Raw genomic sequence first — 20,479 nt, 5'->3', positions numbered from 1 at the left:
CCAATGTTTATATGACATGTCACTTAGGCTCATTGCAGTTGCCTTAGGCTTTTAAACACATCTTTAAATAGCATCTCGGAAGCCTTCAGACGATTCAATGCAGATATAAGAGCCCTGTGTGTTCATAGTCTTCTGCTCTGTGTTTGTCTTTTGTTTTGTCAATTTGTGATGAACCGCTTTGGCCTACTTGTGGTGGACGCAATTAAGAGAGGACCCTTGGGCAGTCGCTGTTGAGGTTTTCCAGATTTTCTCACTTGAGTAAACAGGACTAGATTTCAAACACACAGAGTAAAAGGTATCAGGAACAAAAGGGGCAGCGGAGCGCTGTGTTCAGGCCTGGAGGTGTAGTCATTTCAATGTTGCTTCTTTGCCGTTGTATGACACGTTTGTGTGTGAGGAGTTGTTGGTTCGCTGGGAAAGAAAAGAAGCCATTGGGCATGGAAGTGTCAAGAGAGAAGGCGAGGAGGAGAAAGAGTGCGGTGTTCTGCAACTGCCTGGTAGCCTATGCTTATCCGAGCTCAGCAACCCTCATTAAGCTCAGCTGCCTGTGCAGTAAAAGTTTGGGATATTCAGACTGAAGAAGACGCCTCTCCCTCCCCCTGCAGGCCAAAAACAACCTCGGATTTATACTAGATCTCCCTGGATTCTTCCTGAGATGGAAATCAGTTTTGATTTGCCTTCGCTGTGGTTTGGCTTGGTAACGCATAAAACTAGTCACTGGCAATTTTTTACGGTGATGCTTTGCAATGTAGATGTTGATGAAGTTAAACAGAAGAAACACGCTCCAATTAAAACAATTATCCATCCTCTGGTTTAGAAAAACTGAGAAATATCTGCGACTTCTTTGTTATCTTGGCCGAGTGGAGTGTAGACCTGAGTGGCACCAACATTGAAAAGGAACCCGACTTGATGTGTCTTCTTTGTGTGATCGAGGATTTGCTTCCAGACACAAACTGAACCCTGGAGATTTTCTTGAGATTTTTCAGAGGGACTCTATGTGAGAACGCAAATGTCAGAGTCAAGTTGCTGTGGAACTTTACCTGCCAGCCTTCTAGTAAAATGTCCGCAAAATGTTGCATGAGTTAATGTGAGAATACATTAGGAATTTGTTCAGTCTGAATAATTCACTAAGAAAAGGTTATTTATTTCAGAAAAATATTTCAGAAATCAAACACAAACTTAATAGATTCGACAGCCTGAGCATTTGCAAAGTTGACATTTGAAAGATTTTCTTTCTCTCTGTTTGTATTAGCTAGATAAAGCATATAGGAAATAGCACACCGTTATTGTTTGCTGAAAACAGTATCTGCAAATGTCTTTTGTCATAAAGCATCTGTCATATTGCACCAGTTCCCCAGTTTGACTTCATATTTCCCGATCCAGTGCTGATACTGACATCTCACTCTGAGGTCGTATCGTAACGTGGTAAAAACAATCATATGATTTCTCAATAAAGAATGGCGATGTCATCTAACAGTTGGAATTGGTATGAATGAGAATGAGGTACCTGTACACGTTAGTGTAGTAATAATGATAATAATAATACAATTACCTTGATGTATGTAGCCCTTTTAACAATGCTCAAATGCACTTAACATTGTTAAAAAATCCAAAAAGGACAGGAAATCAAATATATAATATAATAACTGCAAAGATAATTACACATTAAAACATATTACAACACATATTTAGTAAATTCTGGAAAGTGAGTTTTCAGTTATTGGTTAAATCTTATCTACTACTAAACTACTGTGTAAGTTTGTCACTATAGATATCCTTTCAATCACATACAACTTCTACTCTGGCTGAAAAATGATGTCGGCTGGAGAGATGCAGTGCCCGCTGTTATATCTGATAACATGAACACACTTTCAGACTGAATGAGGGAGGTGATGCTAATTCAGTCCAGTACAGTGTATCTCAGTAAGATTAAGCCATAGTGTAAAACATTGTGCAATTTAACGAACATTTTTTGATGTTGAAATCAATACTTGGACTAGGTTGTCCTGGTGGATCCTAAGACAGCGTGAGGGATGAGTGATGAAGAACTGATGCTTTATCGGTTATTTTTGGGAAATTCTGATTCACAGAGAGGTCAGGGGTCACGTTCTGCTCCAGCCATTCAGTCACTGCAGATGCTTTTGTATGTCGAGCATTGATTTTAGTTTCTTAAAAGCAAATACACCCCCCCTCCCCCACACACATCGAGTAGGCGTGAATGAACTTCTTGACCCTTGTTCATTTTGTGAAGCGACATCTGACCTGACACACACAGACTAAATACCAATACTTGATAGATATATATATATATATATATATATATATATAAAGAATCAGCTTAGTATAGTAGCATTTTCAGAGAGTGAGACTGTGTGAGGTGGACTGTGATGTTAGTGTGTTGTGATCTTCTCCACAGAGGCCACCATGCTTTGCCTTAAGGGACAGTGAATGTTTGTGCTCACTGTCCATCAGTGACACATCAGGAAAGAGTGCATGCTTCCCTCTACCCTGTGTACATACGCACACACAGACACACACACGCACACACACTAGCTTCCACCCTCGAACATATACAGACTTGGGAGAAAACTGGAGGTGGCTAACACTAGTTGATTTATTTATGAGTTTGAGCTCAATACTGGCTTTAGGCCCATCTTTAAGCCTCTTACAGTCTATGCTCATTGAAAGAATTTGTGGTTTTCATTAATATTACATTGCGACATCCTGACAGAATTGCATTCCTATAGGACAGCAGCAAAATAATTTTTTCTTCCTCTTCTTCACCAAAACATTCTTAGTAGTTTTATTCTAACTTTGACAGGGAGGCAGTAACTTTTGCTCCAGCTGAAGTAGTGGCAGGGTTGAGATTTCTTTTTTGCTCGAGAGTCAAATAATATATTTTGAGAGGATGAACTGTATACAAAGCCAAAATGGTTTGGTGTGTGTTAATGTCGAGCTAGCTTTGATGTGCTCAGTTTTGATCAAAGAGGTCAGGCCTTGTGAAATAACGTCTCACTCAGGTGACAAAAGAAATAAGTCTAATCTATAACTGGATCTTAACCAGCACCACCCACACAACCAAATCAATAGGGATCGTTGTGTGATAAATTACATGGCTGGAAATTGGAATGACTTTGTGGCAAGAGTCTAACATTTCATGCCAAGCGTGAAAAAGTCAATTATAAATAGACTGAACATATTGATTATCATTATGTATTGCTCATTCAGAGCTTCTCCTTTATGTGGTTTACATGTAATTTAGAATGGCCACTTTGCTCCCTTTTGAATTATTCAGCCACACAACTGCACCCCCCTCCACACACACACACACACACACCGAAGCTCTGTGATAGGTGATGCAGTCACAGAGTCACTGGTGATGACTGTCACTTGCGCTCCCTTGGGTGGCTCAGTGGTCAGAGATTGGGATGTAACAGAGGAAGCCTATTATTGTGATCTGCTCAATTATTCATCTGCGAATGAACTGAATACCAAGAGTGGAAGAGAGTTGGGTTGACGGGAATTACAGCTGTCATACGCCAAAGCAGACATAACATGTCCGTCCGTATTTTGACATGACGCTCTCACCAATTAAACATGAGGATTCAGAGCTTTAATACAAATTTGTGATGGCATTTCGATATCTTTTATTTGATACAGGATAATGAAGACATATTACATTCACATTACATTTCAACCACTGCACAGCTCTTTCAAAATCACTTCTAACATTTCCACTCTGCATCTTGATTGCTCCTCCATTGTCAGGAGCCATGCCGGAGCTTATCTCACCTGCGTTCACTTTGTATACCTCCCCCATTTCCGCTCATCTGACAGGGGAGTAAATCTTACAGATAGCATCACCGACCAGTAAAGCCTCGCTAGTGGGAACCACCTCATCTTACTGTAACCAACCTTGAGCCAGACATAAGTCGGAACCCCTCCATTAAGACCAGCAGCTTCAATCGGTGGAGGCTGGAGACTTCACGAACATGCCCAAAAATGAAGAGCACTCGTGAATGCGAAAGAAGTGCCAGAGAAGGCATTTTCATCCCATGTTGTGTTTACATACCAGCAGAACCACCTTTGATGGGATTAGAATCACTAAAGATGTGCTTTTGCTGGCCTGGGAAGCTGCTAGCAAGGAGAATGTGCGGGGATTTATGCATTTTTGATGCAGCGTGGGGAGGAGTGGAACTCTGAAAAGGCTGCATGACCTACTTAGAGAGCCGTGGAATTCAGACGACTCGTCATGCCACAAATCTTTCTCTCACTCTCTGTATGTGTGTGTCAGGGGGATGTATGCAAAGTGTGCTGTCGCGCATGTTCTCTTTTGCCTGCTAGTGTTTGTGTGCGATGGGATGTGACAAACACACACACACAAACACACACACACACACACATTCAAGTGTTTCCTCTCCTTCGTTTCTCTCTTTACTTTGCATTAGTTCATTGTGCGTTCTAATCCACAGGCTGCATCTTATTCTTAGCCTTCCAGTCTCTTTTATATAAAAGCCTGTGTAATAAAGAGCCTTCTGACAGCCCTGCAACATTGTTGGCTACAATCCACTGAGATGGCATCTGGAAGGCTGGAGACATGCCTGCGCACACACACACACACACACATACATATTCACTTTTATCCACACATGCAGTGGGCTAACAACAGTTTTTCCCGCAGTCCCCATCTAAGGGAAAAATGCAATTTTCTTTGCGACATGGCCTTGTACACAAAATTAATTTTCCTTTGCAGTCTGGCCCCTTCTCTCCGTCCTCTCTCCATCACACCCCCTACACTTTCTCTCTCTTTCTCTGTAGCTATGGTAACACAGTGTTGTACGTCAGCTTCTCAAACAAGATGGTATTGTCCGATTGCTCGGGCTGTCACATTCCTCATTCCTGCTCCACTATCACCCTGTATGGTGCTGGAGAGAAGAGACTGAGAGGGGCCAGAGAGGTGCTTTGTTATTGCTCCCAGGTCCTTCCAGTCACCTCAATGCAGAACAGTCAATAGGCGATTCATTTGAAATGACAAGCACCCGCAGTCAATGCCTTCAACTGGTTTATTTGGCCCGGAAATGCTGTGTGTGTGCCTGTGTGTGTGCGTGTGCATGTGTATGTGTATGTGAATGTGTGTGTGTAGTTATAAGTCCTGGTGATTGATGATTATTTGTGGACACTGTTGGCATGGCCCCCAGCCTGGTTAAATATTCACTGATAGATGAATCCCAGGGTGTTTAGTGTTGGTGTCTGCGCATGTCTGCGTGCGTGCGTGCGTGCGTGCGTGCGTGCGTGCGTGCGTGCGTGCGTGCGTGCGTGTGTGTGTGTGCGCGCGTGCGTGCGCTGGTGGCCGGGGACCTCCCAGTCAATCTGGAGCATGAGTAATGACTGGACGAATGAATAAAGTCCCAAAGATGTGTCAGAGTAGTAGGGTCAAGGCAGATAACATTTTTGTCAGTGGTGTGTTTTATTCTGGAAAACATATTTTAGTTGAACCATTTTCCTGTATTTCTTCAGAATAAATCGCACTTGCACTCACTGTTCTTAAATAATTTAATTTCACTTGGACATCATCCATTTACCTTGAACAGCTCATCTGCAATCCCCTGTATTATTGTATCACTGATTATTTATTCAATTTTCAGTTGTTGTTAATGTGTGTGATAAGCAGGTTTTCTTGCCACGCTGTGTTAGTCCACTTTTTCAAAGCCCCTTCTGAAAAATGATGTTGAATTGATTAACTAAGAAATTAATTGGATTGAGCAGCACTGTGCAAAGTTAACATCCAGTGAAGATGAGTTAATGATGCAATGCTTACAGCTATGACCATTTATAACTTCAAACCTCCTGGAGAATGAGAGATCATAGGGGTGAGAGAAAAGTGAGTGAGAGAGAGTAGAGATGAACGAGAGGCAGGACGTGATAGACAGGGCGGTGAAAAGAGGAAAGGTGCAAATAACCGCGATACAGAGCAAAGAGTGTGTGTTGGAGAATGAGAGGTGAAGAATGATGATGCTGATGAAATGGAGAAGGAAGTAGTGGATGGGGAGAAGGAGGAGAGGTGAAATGAGAATGAAAGAGGGGTCCTCAATCCAAACAGAGACTAGGCCAGGAATCCTGGGAGGCGGCATTCCGCGCTAAAAAGATTGATGTGGGTGGACAGAAGAATCCTTGGGCTGCAGAGAGGGACTGCCTGAACACGCACGCACGCAAGCACGCTGGCGCACACACACAAACAGCTCCACTGTTTGGAACCCTTCCATGAGTCCTGTCCTTCATGTGTGGAATAGAACGAGGCACCAGGCTCCTCTCCGCACTGTCATAAGGTTGTCGATAGATGGTCTCTTCATTCGGAGAAGGATCAGTAATCTGCCAGTGTTTGTCCTCTCAGATCCGACTAAATGTCAATAGCAATATCTGCCTTTCCCCACTCTTTAAATGGCCATTATTAGATAACCAATCATAGGAAGGACTGCGCAGCACATCGCACAGAAAGGAGACGGCAATGTCACCTGCGCACCCGCTCCAACGTGACTTTTGTGGTGATTGCGGTAGGAAAAGTGCCCTTCCAAATGACTGTCAAAACGGGTCCAAAATAAACTCCCGTTACGTGATGCACGTTTGAAATTAATGGAAAAACAACAATCCGAAGTGATTGGCAGGTAAAGTTCCAGTAAAAACAAAGTGTGATTGAGTGTCGTGCCTCTTGCTTGGCTTCCTGTTATTCAACCATGACCGTTGTCTTTCTTTAAACTTCATGGAATTGATTTTACTGTACACGTCAAAGTATAGTTTATCAGTCATGGAGAGTATTACTCTGTAGAAACCACTATATAATATCAGCTGTCACTGTGGAGGAGATTTGTCAAGTGTGAGGAAATAACCGTCATGATAGCAACAGGGTGATCTTGGCTGAAATAGACAACGATGCAACACTGCAAAACGTGGCTTAAATTTCATGTATCCTAAATACAATACACCTAGGAGGCCGAACACATATACAATTTGATGTTTACCAAAAATATTCTAAGTAAGTAAATATAAATACATTTTTTCAGTATCAGCAATGTGATATATTACATGGGCTCACATAAATACAGTTATATGTGGCTGTGTAAGAATTACCCAGACTTTCTTAAGTGTTCGACTGAATGACAGTATCTGATTTCTCATTAGCCTTTTGGTAAAACATACAATTTGTGTATCTCCTTAACTACCCAGCTTTACAATTTAAATAACTGGCAGAACACAATGAATCAAAGTTATTTGAGTATTTTGTCATGCTTCCTGTTCAAGATATAGGCCTGATTGGCCTAAACACCTTCAACTAAGTTGACAGACACATGGCAGTACCTTGGACACATACAGATTCTCCCATGCACACACACACACACACACACACACACACACACACACACACACACACACACACACTCAAGCATCTGCAAGATCATCATTCCTCCCCTCTCAGCTGAGCCGATGCAGGCTATCATGATGTGCGACGTGTATGTTTACACTCTAATTTAAAAAATCCTAACTGAAGATGAGTGATGGTCTCCATTCTTGCAGACAGCATTTTCACGAGGTAAACAGTCTGGAGAGAGCTTATAAAAAGCAAAGACTGGGACCTTTCAAAATGAATTCTTAGAAAGCAGAGGTCAGCGATATCCAGCACAACTTGTATATGGTAAGTATTCTGGAAGAGTTTTCATAAAGGCTCAGATGGAGGGAGATGGAGAGAAGGGATGGTATCTTTCACACAGTTGTTCTCCATAAACCTTTAATATGCCCAATTGACAGAGAATATATGAGGGGTTTTATGTGCTCCCTCATTATTCAGTTTTTATGCTGCCTCAGTCGAGAAAAACTCAAAACACAGTCTAACAAACATCATGAAGGAAAGCATTGTTTCATTTTGGGTTCATTTGGGTTCATTCCGCCAGTGATGAAACAGAAGAACAAAATTAAATGAAGGGTGCCTGCAGGAGTCAAAATCCACTGATGCATTTCTTAGCTGCAGATATTATGACTCTGTGGGAGAAATACTGACAGACTTGTTCTCTCCCTGCATACAACCAACACTGACTGTCATCCCTGTGCTGGCCTCATTTACTACCTACCATTAACAAGCATTATCCTCCTTTTCCCTACCTCTTTCTTTCTTTACTGGATTCGTCCATGGGAGAGCATGCAGGACCTCCGGGGGCCAAGAAACAATTAGCTTGATAATGGGTTCTCTTCTTCTGTTTCTTCTTCCCACTCTCTGTCCAAAGCCCCTCTCTGTCGGTCTTTATCAGTCACTAGTTAGCGGATACACCAGCGAGGGCACCTCTGTGGTTGATAAACCCTTTTATTAAAGAAGAAGAAGAAGAAGAATATTTAATGATCAAATTTTGTTGTACAGGTATTAAAACAACTTTCCCCTTCTCAGGCAAGAGTTATGATTCAAGCTCTTAGCGTTGTGCCATGATGTACATTGACTTCTTTACTATCCAGTGTGACTTTAATGGAGAAAAAAAACTGCAGACTACCTTTAGTTGTTTTTCTTGAGCAATGTTTTTTTATTTATTTCCAGTACAAAACACAAAACAATACAAAACACATTGACACATACCACACAAGTTGCACAATGAAATGCAGGTGAACTTCACTGCATACACATACATACAAAAAAATAAATAAAGAAAGAAACACGCACACACAAACTTACATACCTACGTAAAATAATAACAATAATAAATAAAAGAAAAGAAAAAAAAAAAAGTCACACTCGATATCCCTACAGATAGATAAAATCTACCGTTGCCTGAGAAAGTCCATTAAGGGTGCCCATACCTCTTCAAATTCCTGTGCTTTACCCTTGATTACATAGGTTCCTTTAGTTGTTTTTAATGTGAATGGAATTGCCAATTACTCAGCCAGTTTCAGCCCTAAAGATTGCTCACTTCTCATATTTTGTCAGAAATGGGTCTGGTGGGGTTCCTGTGTTTTTTACGGTTGAGATAAGAAAACCAAAAGCAGTGGTACTGGTACTCCAAAAAAAAAAAAGCCACATCAGGTTAGAGTTGCCCCCTAAAAAGAACAAGGCTAAAACAAAATCAGAGAATAATACAGTGAAAGTAAATGCAGTATACCTTGATTCTCTTCTCCGTCCAGCATCTCCTATATCAGAACCCATTGGCTCATTTCAGTGGGATTACGTTTGGTTTGGTCCCTCTCACTGGTTAGCTCAACGTGTCCCAGCTGTTGTCAGGCCTCGTCAAAAAGACAAAACAAACCTGTAATAGGCTTAACACAGCATCTGCTTCCTGCTCAGCACAGATTGCTAATTTAAAGGTGCAATGTGTCTGCTGTGATTTGTTGATTTATTTATTTTGTACCACCGGCCAATTTGAGCTTATCTTGGATAGTGAGTGAGCCGATGCGTGTTTATTTGGTAGTGATTGTGTTTTGGCACGCGGCTGCTTAGAAGGATGGTTATTTATTTGGTATATGTGTGTTCGAGGGTAAGCATGAGCATGGGCAGGATTTTGTCTGTGTGTGTGTGTCGGTGTATGTGAGTGTGTGTGGGAAAGACCCGAGGGCGAAAGACATTCAACACCACCGAAGAGGCTTCCAACGTGCCGTCGTGGTTATCCTGGTGGCCATCTGAGCTCTCCAGAAAGCTAGAGAGATAGAATGAGTGCAATCACAAGAGCCAGACTGGAGGGAGAGAGGGAGACAGGGGGAGAGGGAGGGCAAACAGCTATCAGCTTCAGCCGCCCAGTCAGTCTGTCGCAGTGCATTATATAGGCCAGTCTCTCCCAAGACAAGTGGTGGGTTCCATAGTGTTTTTTTCCTGTGCGTCGCAGGCCTGCATTGCAAGGGGAACAGATTGGGAAAAACAACTCCATCACTCCTTCCTTCTCTCAATTTTACTCCATCCACTCGCACTCAATCAATGTGTACTCTCTTCGGATACTCTGGGGCCGGCTGTCTAAATGTTACGACAAAGCGCCAAGGTGCTTGCTGCATACGCAACTGCAGCTTCATCCTCCCATCCTCTTTCTCCCTGTCTTGTTCTTCCTTTTTGGGAGTGTCTCACTTAAATAGTTGGGTATTGCTTTTATGCATTGGCTCCTTAAGTCTGTAAATTACCTCTCAGCCTGGTCTTTGTGGTCATTTAGAAGGAGAAAGAAAAGGTTTGGCAGGTGATGCCTTACACCTCAGTGGGCCTCACAAAGGGCTCACTGATGGGGAACAAATAACTCGAGCTTCTTGGGCTTCTGCAGGTGAGATGAGCCTGGGATGTCTGAGAAGTTTACCAGTGTTGAGCGTTGACCTTAATTGACAGACATATGACCCCAATGAACTCAGGGGAGCTCTCTGTATTAAATTGTTATTGATGTACTATAAGGAAAATCAAAGATAATGCAGTTACATCGCCTTTGCACTAAATAGTCAAACTTTGTAAATGGCTGGAGGCTGAATCCCAGGCACTTAAACCTCCAGTCTTAACTCCTCTTCTGAGAGTAGTTGGTATTGACAGCCATGGCAGAGTTCTATAGGATTAGTTGGGTTAGTACATGGGGAAATAGATAATCTCCTGTAGATCTGACCTATTGGCTGCACCCTGCCATCTCTATAGGGCTTTATAATGCCAAGCATATGTTTCTAAAACGCTGGATTCAGTTGGGCTCGCACTCCCCCCCCCAGTTTGGGGATGTGGAAGTAATTCACAGTGGAGCGTCTGCTGGGGGCAGATGTAGCTGTTAGAAAAGACCAGCTTTCTCTTTTTCTGCAGCTGCTGCACCAGTCGACACATCAGGAAAGTTGTCAACATGCAGGATAGATGTGTACAGGTGCTTTGAAAGCCTGACTCCAGCAGTGACGGTGCAAAAATGCAAATGAATAACTTTAAAAAGTTTAGACTGATAAATATTTGTAGCTCTTGGAACTATAATTTAATGTCTCATTTCTTATTTGTCATACTTGCAGAGTGAAATTACAGAGAGGAATGTTCGGTAGACAAGTACAAGATCTTTTTCTCAAATCCATTTCAACATGTTCTTGTTATGCCTGCGTATCTCAGCAAGTGAAAATCTACTGTGGCAAAAAAAAGAAACTAAAAGGAAAGATTTTTTAATTAATTCTGTTTATTGGAGGGAAGAAGGAATTCTGTTGCAAAATTCAAATTCACACATAACCCAAAGCAAAATCTATTCTCAGTTTTTTGGTAAATGACATCACATTATCTCCTATCCGCGATGTGTGTACACATCTTAACCCATAAAGACACAGGTTCTGTGAATTCTCGCACATTTTGTTGTTGATAAACACCTGGGCTACCGGCCTCGTCGTGAATGAACGCAGATTGCTTCTGACATCAGATCAGGCTCTCCCCTCCCCGATCCTCTCTGTTGTTATCTCTCATCTCTCTCTCTCCCACACACATTTACGTGTGTGTGTGTGTGTGTATGTGCATGTGATGTAGTGGGCCTCAGGTTGCTGATTTGGGTGCAGTAATTTGCCATTAGACAAGGGGCAGGTGCAGCTGCCTCTGTGTGCAGCGCTAACAAGGCATTTCATCATGGTTAGCTCCAGCCTGCTGCTCTTATCAGCTCTTGTTCTTGTCACAATAACACACACACACACACACACACACACACAGTAGACACATGCCCCACAGGGTCATTCAGCTTGCAGTTGTGGTCAAATGGAGGATTGTGGTTCAGACGCCCACACTGGGTGGGGATACAGGTTCATCTTCTGATTAAAACACAAGTTAATTGGGTTAATAGTCTTGAGGCTTTGGGGGTTGTGTTAGGGTAAGGGTTCCAAACCAGTCGTTGTAGCTGTTGTTCAGGTTGTTTACTCTTCTGCTAATTTATAAACGGTGCTGTTATTATGTAAATTACTGATTAAAAACTTTCAATTAACTCCGGCTGTCATACTTATAGGAAACAGCCACAAACTTTGCTGAAGATTTTGATTGTGTTTAACCCTCTGTGACATATCACTGCTGAAATGTGCCACGTGCTGAGCTTTAAAGATTTGCTGTTTTCAAAGACATTACAGAATGTTTAGTAAAGTAGACGAAAATGATCACATGAAATGGGTAAAACAAGTTATTCCAGGACAACTGTTAGATCCCAGTCAGCCTAATTGAGTGTGATTCATGTGTAGCACAACAGCAGCGGGCTAATGTCATCATGTAATGATAAATCAATGGGGATGAATATCAGAAGCTTTATGGAAAGGTCAGAGAAGGAAATGTAACCGAGGCAATGGATTGAGAAGCATTTGGAATAAACTCTTCCTCGGCTAGCTGTCCCATCAGTAATATCCTCTAAATGGTCAGGCAAGTGGTGCAAACTCAGTGTGGTGAAATGTCAAGCCGAAGAAGGGACATTTAGCAAAGATGGAAACGGTGCTGTAGCCGGAATATTGAAACCAGTATCTCTAAATCCAGGGAGTGAAGTACAACTCATTCCAGTGTGCATGAAGAAGTAAGGTATAACTCTTTGGTAAAGATGTCCACAGATATTCAGCAGTATATTGATATTCCATCTCCAAGTTCCTCCGCAGTTAGCCCTCGGCCCACCCACCCCACCTGCACCACCCCTCATGCACACATTTTCCTTGGCCGTCTCCCAAGGCGGTCAAACAGATTACCACGGGCGTTGACTCCATCGATCTGCTCCAAATGGCCTCCAAATGCCAGGTATTAGATTTCAGACTGCAGAAGAGGGAGATAAGGTGTTGTAGTAGTCTCGCCGCTCTACTTGCTAGTCAAGTACTGCTATGCCTTCCTCGTTGCACCGTCATTCCCTCAGAACTTATTTGTGTTTATTCATGATGGCAACATTTCTCTGCTCTACCTTGTTATATAATTTCTCTGGGAAAATTGGGATGTGGACCCAAATCTCTCAGCGACTGCTTGGTAAACCTTGGAAAATACATATTTGTCTCAGTGTTGTTGAATAAGGATATGAATGCGGAAAGGAGTGAAAGGAAATGGGCACAAGATGAAAAACTGTAGCGGCTCACGCGCTGGAAGAAAATAACACGAGGAGATGTAAAAAACAGAATTAGATTAGATATTAAATTATACTTTTTCCATAATTGGACTGTAGATAAATCTCCACAGCACTGTGTAGCTGCTGAGCATCATAGAGAGTCAATCTCACGGTCATGAATTACTTCATTGTGGGGTTATAATGGAGGGTGGTTTTATAATACTGGTTGACTTGGCTTTATTAGTACACGGTTAATGTTCAGGCTAATACCTCGTCGCTCCTCTCTTTCACTCCCTCTATTCAACTGCTCGTTTCTTTCTCTCGCTTTTCTCCTATCATCGCCATCACCATCCCCATGTCCCTTCACTCTTTGTGTCCCATTGTATCCCACCGCCTCGCTCACCCTCCATCCCGCTTTGTCTATCCGGAGTTCAGCTTTGCAGCGTCTCCATAGCTGAATAAGTATTGATTAATGTCTGAGTGGTTGTGCTACCTAATGAGAGGCTAAATATAGCTGTAGCTACACTGGCCCGGCACGCGGCTTCCTCCCTCATCTTGCGCGCAAAGTGTGGATAGTCACACCGTTGGCATGACAACACACCAGTCAAGGCCTGTGAGAATTCTCCACAGATTGTGTGCATGTTTGCCCGGGAAAAGGTATAAGAGAGGATAAATGTAGCCGGGAGGACAAACAAAGGAACAGAGGAGAAATAAAAAAGATGTAGCTTTATTTCTTGTAGCTTTACGAGAACATGCGTTGCTTTCTCTGGTTACCTCTTGCGGTTTTCCTTTCTCTAAGAAAAACTTTTTCTGGTTTGGTGATTTTTAGATATTTACTCTGAAGAGACAAAACCATATGTCGCTGAACTAATTAGTAGATCAACAGTAGAATATTCAACACTTACTTTCTCAAACTCAATTATGAGGACTCAAAGAATCCCCAAAATAGGTAACAGGTATACATGCCTTAAAAGCAACATGTAGACTATCCGTTGTAGGGCTTTACACGTTGTAAAATAGTTTCATTTGGTGCCGACACAATGAGGAACATAACAAATCTTGACAAGCTACACTACATTGTCCCTCTTCGTAATAAATCTTCTTAAGCATGCCACATCACCGAGCTCTTTTGTCCTCATGTTGACAAGTTAAGTTGCCCACATTTCCTTTCTGTTGCATGGTAACCATTTGAGAACCGCCACATCCCACCTTGTTATGGCCAGCTGGAGAGACATGAATGACAAAAGTATGCAAATGAGATATCTTCTTTAATAGCCCACTGTTTTATTCAGCTGTGTGGCCAGGATAAGGAATCCCCAATGTGTCTAATCACATCTTCTCCCACTCTTTTCACCTGAGGCCTATCCGCAAACAGGTCTATTTTTTGACTGGCATTACAACATACATTGATCCTCTCCGGCGTGAATGGACGTGCTCAGGGGGGGAAGTGTGTTTCTAGGAGGCCGATGATTTCAATCTTAGCACGTGATTAAATTGAAGTGTGGGTGTGTGGTCTGAAGTGCAACGCAGGAAGACGGCTGTTGCAGCTTGTGTTCTAATTTTTAAGTTGTGCAGTTTATACGTTCAGGGTTTCTCTCGTCAACCAAAAGACAGACAATGTAAACTGGTAAACTTGACGCCATTACACCTACCATGGTCTACACACAGTCCTATAAATCTTTAGTTTAGTCTCATTCCGCCACATTGGATTTTTGTATGTGCATTCTGTGCTGTGAAGCTATCCTGTTCACTAGGAAATCTCATTCCGTGGCCAGCTGATGGTTTACAAGGTCAAATGACTCTCCAGATGAAATGGACTGTGTCAGAAGGCAGAAACACACACCACCTGCCACTCAGTCCGTCAGTCCATCCTTCGATCTATCTATCAGCTGCACACGGGAATACAGCCTGAATTTATTGGCAATAGCAGACAACTGAGTGGGAGAGTGTTTATGATTCGATCACAATATTACAACCTGTGGAAATCACAGGAAAACCGGTTAGCCAGCTTATGTAGCGATCAAAAGGAACATACAGTACTTTTTAAACCTCTTCTCTCATTTCTCTGTCTTTCTCCTTTTCACACTCTCTTTTCCTCTGGTTGCTATAGTGATGTGAATTGGCTGCTTTCTGCAGCACTGGATCATAGCGGGGGCCTGCTCCTGCAGCTCGTGAGTTATATAGTTTTACATGATGGTTTTAAACCATTTAAACACAAACAAACACACACACACACACACACACACACACACACACACACACACACACACACACACACACACACACACACACACACACACAGACACAGCAATGCTGCAGTTATATTAGTATGTACCACAGCGCTTGGAGCCTAACAACTTAAATGTTATTTAAATGTCACATCGTTTTTCATAAACAGTATGCATTACTTTAAACCGACACTAGTGTATATGCTGCTTTTGTTGTGCATCGATCACTGTAAGTCGAAGTCTAATGACCTTGTAAGTGCAGCACTTTTTCTTGTACAGTTGGTTAATTATTGACCCTGATCTCACAAATAATGGATAAGAATTGTCCTAATTGTTTAGAAATGTCACAGAAGTTATTCTCCTGAACAAAGAGAAAGAATCTAAGGTATCTCTTTAACCCACAGTTTTTTCAGAGGAGCACAATGTTCTTCATGTTCTTGTCTCGCGTGCCTGCAACGCAGTCACCCAAAATAGGCTTGAATATGTAATGCTGCCTTTTAAGGGTCTTTATCTTCCCCTCAGTGTGTTCTTTGTATCTGTTGGTGTTTTCACAATACCAAAATAATAATTTCGGTTCCTTGCCTAAATATATCAAAACTGATAATGAAAAGATGGTTAAAGCTCCGTCAATACGAGGAAGAGTAATTGAATAATAGACAGTGGAACATGGAAGCGAGACAGCCTAATTAATAGCCGTTTTTAAATCCAATTTCACGAAATAGAAAGTGAGAGAGTTTGTTCCGTTGAGCGCAGACCACCCCCAAGGAGATATTCTGACTCATTTGTATCTAGTTTACTAATGTTGTGTGTTTGAGCTTCATGATGTACAGCTAACGTAATTTATATTTATTTATATTCACATTGAAATTGAAATTTATATATGAAGTTATGTGTTCAGTTTGGTTTCTTACTTTGAGGTGTGTTTTTGGCAGTTAATTAATAATGGATCACACTTGTTCGACTAATACTTCATGGCACGAGCATGATGTAATAATTCTATCCATCACATCTGCTACCTCATGTCTGTCAACAGGTTACTTTGCAAGTTGGAAGTTTTGTGTTCCTTGGTCTGTGAAGGTTTTAAACAGGCTGTAGGTCTCACAGGCTTTGTGGCGTCTGTGGGTTTGGCATGACTGTCATCTTTATCAATGAAAAATTTCCATATTCTTGCGTTTTCCTTGTCAACAAGCTGTGAATGGTCAGCAAGATCATTTTCTGTTGTCTCCATGAAAGCAAAGAATGGTTTGCACGCCCACTCCCACTATGCCTGCAGCGAGTGCTGCATACACACTGTCCTGCTGTGCTCTTTGATGCAACTCATAGGAAATACGGCTTTTACTAAAACACTGCCATTCTTAAATTACGGACTGTATGTACTGTATTTAATGGCTGGGTATTGCAATACTTTTCTGTATATCATGCAACATACGCTCCTATATCTACTTCCTTGCTTTTCAAGATTTGCTATATATCTCTACCCTTTCCTCCTTTCTTCTCTCCCGGTTTTACAACAACTAATCCAATTCTTCTCCCTCCTTTCTGTCTCTTCACCTCTGCTCTTCACCTCCACCTTCACCACCTCTCTCTCTGTGTCTGCAGTGTGATAACGCCAAGGGGCTGAGGGCCTTCTTCGACGCCATATGCTACGGTCCCAAGCACCTCATGATCTTTGGCGGTGTCTGCCCCTCTGTGACCTCCATCATTGCGGAGTCTTTGGAGGGTTGGAATCTGGTGCAGGTAGGACACATGTCATTATGTGTGCATGTATGCAAGTGGTGTATTGCCTATATACATTGAGTTGGTGAACCTGGAATGCTATTTTGCATAAATTCCAATTGGTTGAAGAGATGTTAAATAGACATTAACTCCTGTGTACTTACTTATACATTTCCTAAGGGTCCTTCCTATTTCTTTGTTACAATTAGGATGCCTGAATTTGCTATTTTGTTAATATTCCAAAACTCCCTTAGTTTTCCCTTGTGTTGCGCAAAAACGCCTTGGGATTTCATAAGGGTCACTGTTTCATGTACCACTCATTGCTGGAAATGATTAATCGATATGAACTAATAGTAGTGTTGCTAAGCAAGTGATGTTAATTCGTAATTATTTGTATTTTACCATAAAGTTGCTTGGTAAATGGTATTTTCAGGCATTAACTGAACAGAGCTTTGGTTGATTATTTTAGGCATTGAACGCCAGTCATCTTTGCGCCTGGTAACGCTTTGACCCTCCTGATCTATTGCTTGCAGTTTCTTTGACTCTTCACTGTACAGCACTACCAAAGAGAGGAAATGCCTCCTTCCAGAGAATTCATTTCATCTGCTCCAGACCCTATAAAGGTTATCAGGCACAGATAAGGAGGGAGCGAAGCTTGTGCTTGGAAGAGATTTCGCATAATTCAAGTGGCTTCATTTTGAACTGAATGTCACATTACGTATCGTATTTCTTCCGCTTGCAATTACTGTGAATCTGCTGCTTGTCATGTTTTGAGTTTTTCCATGTCTCCTTTCTCGCTGTCTTGTCAGGGTCACTCAAGAGAGTGAAAAGATCAGCAGGATGAGGGAATGAAAGGATTTGAAAGTCATCTTTTGTTTCAGTGTTCACTTCCTTTCCGTGGTAATGATCTCAGTTGAGAAAAAGAGGCTCGAGTCAAAGTAGAATTTTGGCTCTTGAAGTTGTAATTTGTGTGTGTGTTCCCCTCTATTTATTGGCTTGTTTGGTAGCGATTACCTGTAAAGAGTACAGTTGCAATCTTCTCCTCTGCAGAAAACTGTGCCTAGTACAGTGTGTTCCCCACAGCACTTTACCAACCAGGCTCTTTTTCTATCTATACACAGACAAACACCAACAAATGCAACCTGGTCTGATCCCAAATATGTATCGTGTTGCTGCCCGAGTACCAGATGGCAAGTGACTGACAAATAAATGTAAATAGCAAAGAAAAAACTTAAAGTGTACTTCTGTTTCATTATATGCCTCGAGAATACTCCCTTGAATTCAGTGCCAAGGGAAACTGTGAGTGCAGTTTCCACAAGCAACTAAACGATTTTCTTTAGACCAGGAGATGTGCAACTGCAAGACCGTCCAAGTAAAAGCACTCAGCAGCTGTCCAGCACAATGTGGAGACTCTTAACATTTTGAATCAGGATTCCACTGAAGAGCAAAGATTTGTTGTATCATACAAGAAATAATAATTTTCACTTATTATATCTAATGTTTGTGCCCTTCTCTGTGTTATCTTATTGGTTATAGGTGAGGCACAGTATCAGAGCCTGGGTTGGTTAGTTATCATGTACTTATCGAGCATCGAATGTGTGTGTTTGTTTAATGTGTGGACATATGTCGGAACATGTACTGTACAAACAACTATAAATATATATCTGCGTGGGTGTTGAAGTGTAAGATGCAAGACAGACAACTTTCTGCTTTGACAACAGCTGTGATGGGAGTCAGTTATTGCTTCAAGCTAGGATTATGCTTTTGTCTGAAGGAGAAGGAGATTAAAAAAAGAAGACAGGAGCTAAAAAAAGACAGATGTAAGAAAAAGTGAAGGTATAGGGGGAAGGGGAGAGATGATGAAAGTGTTGAATCTTGCATCCCGCAATGTTTAGCGGGCCACATCAGCGGGAATCTGTCTTTAAAACTGCAAATACTGTCACCCTGCATATTTATTACCCCAGCCCTGGCATCCCATCTGCAAGAGTTGAGTCGGTGGGGAAGGAAATGGATAATTTTCCTCAGTGATTTTATGGGCCGGGCTTAACAAGCTCATCATTTCCACATCAAAACATGGAGCTGGCAGATACTATCTACAGTGGAGATAGAGGAGAGAACAACCACTCCTGGAAAAAGGCTTAATCACACAGCCATAAAAATAGCATTCAATCAGTGTTGATCCCTAATGAAGTCAGCTTTGCAAGGCTCAACAAAAATAAACTTCCAGTGCGTACTCGCTCATTACACTGCATGCACACACTTACATGCACATACAGCGTGGATATATTTCTTCTAAAATTCAAGAGTCAATATTTGTATATTCCCAACAAGTGGAGTCATGTCTTAACAGATATTCAGGGTAATACAAAACAACATTTTGGAGGAAAATATGACCGTTGAAGACGGTCAATGGGTTAAGTAGGCTAATTTTCATTAGCCTACAACTTTCTTTAGCCCTTTTACCATGGTTTAAACAACCCACTAACATCTGGCTTTTATCTGCAATGAGAATAGATACAATCTGGATTCAGTCTCAGGTCAAATAAGTCTGCAGGAGATACAGGTTTTTATTGTCCTCGCATTCAATCAGCAGTTAAGGAGACATGTCGCCTGGATGAGTTCATCAATTTCCTATTCTCCTCTTTTATTTTGGCAGTCCTAACGCCGACACTGCACCTTTTCTGCTACAATGAGGCACATCGATCTTTATGGCAGTTGCGTAAAAATAATCATTAACATTTGTGTACTTATGTTATTTTCCATCCTGGGAACACCGCATAGAACAGATTTTTGTTTAATTTCAAATAGTGCAAGATGCAACACTGGAGAGCAATATGGGTTCCAACAGTTTAAAGCTGTAAAACTAACCTCCAGTACAGCAATAATTATGAAAGAAATGAAGTCAAGATAAAGACTCAAAGAGGGCTGACCTTTCTTTGACATTTTATCAAATATGAATGAATTAATTCATGCAAATATAACTTTTACTCGGTCAGAGTTTAATGCCCATATTTTAGAATTGGTATAAATCACTCGATAGTTGACTTCTGGCTGAAATATGTTAATTGGAATCCTAATTAGATTTATATAAAGTATGAACTATATATTAGATATATTTCCCAGCTGTTTAAGCTGCTATGTCATTGTGATCAGTTTGCCAGCAGCGCTTCAAGCTTTTAATGCACTGTACCTCTGAATTGATCTGGTGTCACACTGTTGTCACACTTTGCCATGAAAGTGATTTGTTGTCCATAACTCCCCTGAGCAGCTCCACTTGGCTCCGTACTCGCAGTCACATTTTGTAAAGCAGTGTACTGTACATGTGCTAAAATGACTGCCCAAGCAAATTAAAATGGTGGATAAGAACGCTGCCAGGGCCAATGGACAGATGGCGAGGAGCGGATTGAGGGAACGATGGAGGACTGGCAGAGAGGAGCAGACACACACACTCTAATGGCAAGAAATTGAAATTCAAAGAAACGGGGCAAGACGCAGCTGTGTTTGTGAGCTGCCATCAGTCACAAATGCCACTGATTG

General features: G+C 41.7%; 1 protein-coding gene across 1 annotated transcript in view; it reads left to right on the top strand.

The window, feature by feature from the left end:
- The window catches only part of gabbr2 (gamma-aminobutyric acid (GABA) B receptor, 2), a 161,801-nt gene that overhangs the window by 28,454 nt on the left and 112,868 nt on the right, over positions 1 to 20,479 (top strand). The window contains exon 2 of the mRNA XM_053447464.1: positions 16,826 to 16,963. Coding sequence (XP_053303439.1) covers positions 16,826 to 16,963 — 138 coding nt within the window. The remainder of the gene's footprint in view (positions 1 to 16,825; positions 16,964 to 20,479) is intronic.

The sequence above is a fragment of the Pleuronectes platessa genome, chromosome 18 (genome assembly GCF_947347685.1).
Source record: "Pleuronectes platessa chromosome 18, fPlePla1.1, whole genome shotgun sequence".
NCBI lineage: Eukaryota > Metazoa > Chordata > Actinopteri > Pleuronectiformes > Pleuronectidae > Pleuronectes > Pleuronectes platessa.
Note: the sequence above shows the minus strand (reverse complement) of the source record. Positions and strands in the feature narration are given on the sequence as shown.